Genomic DNA, 6,475 nt, shown 5'->3' on the forward strand with positions numbered 1-6,475 from the left:
AGCACTCCAACTGTGGGAGGAAGGAATCTACAATTATTAAGCTCTGTATGCACCTTACAGTTAACATCTACAAGGTGGACAACGTTTCCAAGGAAAAATATCCCTCACCCGAGAAAGACATTTCCAACCACACGACATCAATCGAATCAATTGCTTTCAACGCTACATCCGAATTGTTGGCCCTAGCATTCCCAGACGTACCAAATGCGGTCAGGTTGATGCACCTGAAGAGTTGCACAGTTTTCCGAAATTTCCCGATGATGAAGGCAAATCTTGGAAACGTATGGCTGCAATTCTCACCCGGTTTCGGTTTCTTTGCAAATGGAAACTGACAAGGCGTGATTTCTTTGTTTAGAGTGAGGCATTACATGAACTATTGAAGTGTAGTTAATAAACGTGAGATGAACAAAAAAAATTTTATTATTTTTTAATAAAACGAAAGAAAACTACTAATGGTTTCATTCGGTTTTAGCAGCTCATAGTACACCAAACCCAGCTGGTCCCACCAAATAGACAGCATAATCTTCTGGTCGTGAATATTCCGCGCGGCCATCGCTGACATCGCCAACATAGATCGGGTTGCGGTTGCCTAATGTGTCGAAGGCCTTAGATTCCAATATTGAAACGATTATGCCCTTTCGCGAGGCATTTCTACATGCGGATGAATAATCACATACATCTGCTACTGAGTTAAGGGATATACATAAATGCCGCTGTACAATGCTGCCAGAACACGACATTAGTCGTATTAACGTTACACGACATTGTTACAAGCACTCCAACTGTGGGAGGAAGGAATCTACAATTATTAAGCTCTGTATGCACCTTACAGTTAACATCTACAAGGTGGACAACGTTTCCAAGGAAAAATATCCCTCACCCGAGAAAATCATTATTATTTATTAAGCTCTGTATGCACCTTACAGTTAACATCTACAAGGTGGACAACGTTTCCAAGGAAAAATATCCCTCACCCGAGAAAACCATTTCCAACCACACGACATCAATCGATGATGAAGGCAAATCTTGGAAACGTATGGCTGCAATTCTCACCCGGTTGCGGTTTCTTAGCGAATGGAAACTGACAAGGTGTGATTTCTTTGTTTAGAGTGAGGCATTACATGAACTATTGAAGTGTAGTTAATAAACGTGAGATGAACAAAAAAAATTTATTATTTTTTGATAAAACGAAAGAAAACTACGAATCTCTGATATACTTTTTATACAGTACCAGAAACTGCGCCACGAACGCTTCCAGATAAAATATATGTTTGTACCAATCCACGGAATATAACATCCGAGTTTCTGATATTTTGAGAAAGCTACTCCCTTATACCAAAGTTCACTTTGAGCAGTTTATCCGTATTTAGAAGGTTAGGAAAAATCATTACCAGCTTCGTTTATTCTTTAGTCAAATCTTTGTCTTGTGTGCTTTAACTGGAGCAAAATGATCCTTAATTGCATTTAAATCAAGATCTGCTAGCGATTCATTTTCGATCGAAAAAATTGCCAAGCCAATGAGTCGGTCTCGGTTCATTTTAGAACGCAGATAATTTTCAATCAATTTACTATTGCTGAAACTGTGTTCGCACGATGCGCGGTCTGTGCCATTTTTACTTTAGTGTAAATGCAATTGCTCAAAAATTGCCTTCCAATAACACAGACATTATTTAGAAGTATGCGTTCTTATAATGCTTATTCAGCTTAAAGTGTGTTTCAGTTAGAATTTGGTCGCTTATTTTTATTCACTTCAGCGCCCCTAGTTGTCACATCGAGAAACTATTGACAGGGGTTTGATCCGGGTTGTTTGTTTATTCAGTAGTACAGAATTCGTCAAGATTGAAGGATACATTCAAAAGTTATCGACGATGGAGCGCGAAAGGCGAAAAAAAATCGCACAATCACATCGAGAACCCGACGTGATCGGGAGGAAAGATTGCAAAATTCCTCAAATTTCCAAAATCGACTGTAAATATCGTACCCAAACGTTACCGGGAGACGTCGAACATCGATGAAAACTTGAACAAAGTGAAAGAAATGGTGCATGAAAATCGTCATACCAGCTTAAGAGAGATATCTAATGAATTTGGCATTGCATATGGAACAGCACAGCATATTGTTTGGGTATGAGACGCGTTGACACATGTGTGTTGCTTCAGATGAATCGTATTTTGAAAGAGATAAAATTTGCATGAAATTTAACTCTATTTTGTTTTATTTAAATAATCCCGGTACTTTCTGATCATACGTACGTAAAAATGGATTTTTAGACAAAAAGTCGGTAACAAATTTTACCTTGTCAAGCGTAGAGTTTACGCAGCGTATTTGTTTACGCAGATAAATTTGCCCGTAAGTTGATGATTTGGCGAGGGATCTGTAGTTGTGGAGCGACGACAATGGTTGTCATCACTGGGGCAACAATTACAAGGAGGAGTGCCTTCAGAACAGGATTTTGCCATTCATTCTATCACACAATGGTCCAGTGAAGCTCTGGCCTTACTTGACAAGCTGCCATTGCGACCGGGATGGCATCAAGTGGTATAAGGAGAAAAAAATCGGATTGTTCGGATTTTCGAGAGATATTGGACAATATCAAAGGCAAATTGAAGAAGTGTAGTAGAACCATCAAAAATACAATTCAAATGCACCACTTTACCAAGAAGATAGCAAAATCACACGAAAAGTTCGAAAATCATCCGAACAGATGACGAACAATTTTCATGTTTTTTAACCTTAACGTTGATAAACCTACAAAATAACATCCTTCCCTTTTTTGTACGTTATTTCTATGCTGAAAAATGTCCTACTTTATGCGACCAAATTCTAACTGAAACAAGCTTTAACTGTAAAACATCGTACGGCCATTCACGGCCTTTTTCGGCGTCCCTCCGCCTCTCTGTATTGGCTCCATGCGCCTGTTTTGCATTGCATGGAGAAGCGCCCAGGTATGCGTAGCGAATAATCAAAAGGTTATTAATGTAATGTGGTGTTGGGTGTTTAAATTTTGCGAAAATCAGAGAGAAGTAATTGGTTTTATTAATGTACGGACAGAAGCAACTACTCATAATGGATGTTTTTTTCTCAATTGAAAGAAGTAATATACAAATTGAGAAATATAATTGTAGGAAAAAAATGCTATTCAAAATTCCTGGATTTTGGCGCAATGCCGGGTTTGCCGCCCGCACACTACGCCACTGTTCCCAAGCAACGACATCGAACCTCTGGAATAACCCGCGAAGTAGAATTGAGCACCGAATCTATCTACACGTAGACACCTACTTTTCCATGACTCTTCTCAACGTGTGCTGGGCATCTTTGGGCAGCTCATCCACCTCGGACGATCGTCTTAAATTCCCAACGTTCGATTATTTCATTGCGTAGCAGTTCCACGTCTGGTCCGTAAAGTTCCCTTGCGAAATAGATGCAAGCGGCGGGTACTTTTGTACTCGTTTTGGTTTTTGTAAATTGGAATGTGTTTTCCTAATACAGATTCCGAAACCAAGAAGTTAGGAAAATCGGCATTGCAGATACATTCAAGTCGGTAATACTGGTGTACCCCCAAGCATTTTTACACTCCGGAATTCGTTTACAAATGCAACGCTTTGTCTCGATTATTCAAGGCTGCATTGGAAGATATCTCTCCATATCGCCAGCTCACTGAACTTCTACGCAAACCGTTTGATGATTAGGCAAAATGTTGAAAACTATTTGCTGCGATAACTACTATCATAATGCATGAATTGACTTAAATTGGTTTTTATTTGCAATTGAATTCGTAAATAGTTTCATTCATTCACTAGTTCAATCAATAATTTAATCAATACACAAAATATATCGTACCTAATGAGGAACATGCGAGGTGGGATTATTGCATATTGAAGAAATACAATTGATTACTAAGCCAACGGCAGTCCTCCGTCAACCTTGCGGTTATATCATACCCTCCATAGTTTTTTCATCAAGAAAAATATTTTTTTGGCCTATTCGAATGTTTTGGTCATGTTTGGAGCAGAATACGGTGATTGGTCAACATTAAATTGTTCTGCTAATTTTTCAACCGTCGTCTTCGTCTAATAAATTTTGCAATCGGCGAGTTGCAATTTACCGAGAGTATGCCGGCTATTTTTGCATATGCCGAATTGGTTTGAATCACGGACGGATTTTAGAATGCAGAAATCAATCTCGTTCGAAAGCAGAAATCAAAAAATGCTTTGAAAGTCATAAAATAATAAAAGTCGATCTCGAACGGGTTACAAAGATTCAAACTCGGTTGGGTTTCGGAATATGGGTGTATACTTCCTATCCACCTTGGTTGCACCTATCTTGAACACTTGTGCGGGTAGATGATTCCGAAGGGATTTATTCCCGTAATAAAAACGTCAAAACACTTTGTTTTGTTTAATTCTCATAGTCATTCATTGCAGCAGGTAGGAGGCGAGAAAAAAGTTTACTGAAATACATCAAGTTTGATCATAAAATCGACGTGAAATTCTTGTTCAAATTCATAACTACCTGCAGGAATCTTCCAACAACGCCCTGCAAATACTGTTACGGTGATAAGTCACAGCTGATACAGAATATCTTGCAGAAGATCAAACGGTTTACAAAATGGTAAATATTCTACTCTGATTATTTATTCTTCTGTTAAATAACAAAAAATATGTTCTGATTTCAGTTCAACGGATTCAATATGATGTTTCCGGACCATTCTCGTCCATTCAATACCACATACAAATGCTATTCGGTATCGATGCTACCCGGAAATGAACGACAAGATGTTGAGAATGGTGGAAAAAGTACGATTCTTTTATGGTTGCTGTACGATTTTGGTATAAATGTTTTTTTTCGCAGTCATAATGCCTCCCTCTGCGTTGGACCAGTTGACGAGATTAAATGTCGAGTATCCGATGCTGTTCAAACTAACGAACAACAAAATTAACAGAAGCACACACGCTGGCGTGTTGGAGTTTGTGGCCGACGAGGGGAAGATCTACATTCCCTACTGGGTATAACCAATTGAATTTAAACTTTTCTTATTCAGTCTTAAAACATGCTAATCTTTTTAGATGATGCACAATCTTCTTCTCGAGGAAGGTGACATTGTTCAGATCGAGAGTGTCTCCATCCCGGTCGCAACGTATTCGAAATTTCAGCCCCAGAGCGTTGAGTTCCTCGATATTACCAACCCAAAGGCGGTACTCGAGAATTGTCTGCGGAATTTCGCATGCCTCACGACCGGAGATTTGATAGCAATCAAATACAACAACTGTACATTCGAGCTGTCCGTGCTGGAAACAAAACCAGGCCCAGCGGTGACTATTATCGAGTGTGATATGAATGTAGAGTTTGCGCCGCCGGTCGGTTACACAGAGCCCCAGAAGCGAGTCCAAGAAGATGAACCGATGGCGCTTGACCCGGCGGACCTGATGCCTGAACCGGCTGGGTTCGTCGCCTTCAAGGGAGCCGGAACGCGACTTGACGGTAAGAAAAAGAAAGACAACAGCTCGAACGAGTCGAGTCCCGCACAAAGGACTAATTATGTCCGTGGAATACCGGACTATGACCATCCGTTCGGATTGCTGCGATTCGATCGCACGATGCGGAAGGCCGAGATGAATGAGAACAAAGCCGAGGACGACACCTTCAAGGCGTTCCAAGGCGAAGGGTTCAGCCTTAAGAAGAGTCGAAAGTAGTCTCGCGAACATTTTTTCTCATCCGAATTTTTACAATATAATATGTACTTTGAATAAACTTAAAATTTATGCGTATAATATGTTTCATTCAAACTCTGGGTTTGTTATTTTCCCTTTAAAACAGCATTGGTAATAGCTCCATTACACAGAATCTTCTTAGCAATAGCCTCACATGTAAAATGGATTGATCATTAACCCATTAGTGCCCATCGTATGAAATATAATACGCAAAAATGCCCGTTTTTGAAAAACTGTTTTTGATGAAACTAAAGTGTTAAGCGCATTTTAAATGATACCACATGACAATTTCAGAGTGTTTTTTGTGTCAGTGTCATTTTATATGTCATCTTTGTTGTTTTGTTGTGTATTGAAGCTTGCAAAGTTCGAGTTTAATGGAGTCGCAAAAGTAAACATAAATTTATCAAAGTTTTACCTCTGTTACGACCCCTCGGTCGGCGCGTCTCACAATGTGAGCGGATCGACAGAAAACTCGCCCGACTACGAGAAACGTCAAACGATAGAACGACAAACGTTTTGTAATAGTTAAAAACAATAGAATTGAATACTATTAATTGAAAGAATAGGAGTTTGAGATGATGTGAATTCTTAAGTGCTACATGAATTATACAGAATATTCTACTTAATCCTAAAATTTGAACTAGTTACTCTATATTAAATCTACTTACTTGGTAAATACCACCACCGTTGTGTTTTTGTACTATTATTTATTCTAATTAAAATGTTTTCATTAGGATAACCTTAGAATTAGAATTTGAAAACGT

The 6,475-nt window shown here is 39.1% G+C and overlaps 1 protein-coding gene across 1 annotated transcript; it reads left to right on the forward strand.

Annotated features, from left to right (window-relative positions):
• Nucleotides 1-4,386: 4,386 nt before the first annotated feature.
• LOC129777224 (ubiquitin fusion degradation protein 1 homolog) lies at nt 4,387-5,771 on the forward strand. Its single transcript, XM_055783378.1, has 4 exons — nt 4,387-4,611; nt 4,676-4,796; nt 4,852-5,006; nt 5,067-5,771. The coding sequence occupies exons 1-4, from the start codon at nt 4,609-4,611 to the stop codon at nt 5,691-5,693; spliced, it is 906 nt and encodes a 301-aa protein (XP_055639353.1). The 5' UTR covers nt 4,387-4,608; the 3' UTR covers nt 5,694-5,771.
• The last annotated feature ends 704 nt before the right edge of the window (nt 5,772-6,475 follow it).

Source organism: Toxorhynchites rutilus, chromosome 3 (assembly GCF_029784135.1).
Source record: "Toxorhynchites rutilus septentrionalis strain SRP chromosome 3, ASM2978413v1, whole genome shotgun sequence".
Taxonomy (NCBI): Eukaryota; Metazoa; Arthropoda; class Insecta; order Diptera; family Culicidae; genus Toxorhynchites; species Toxorhynchites rutilus.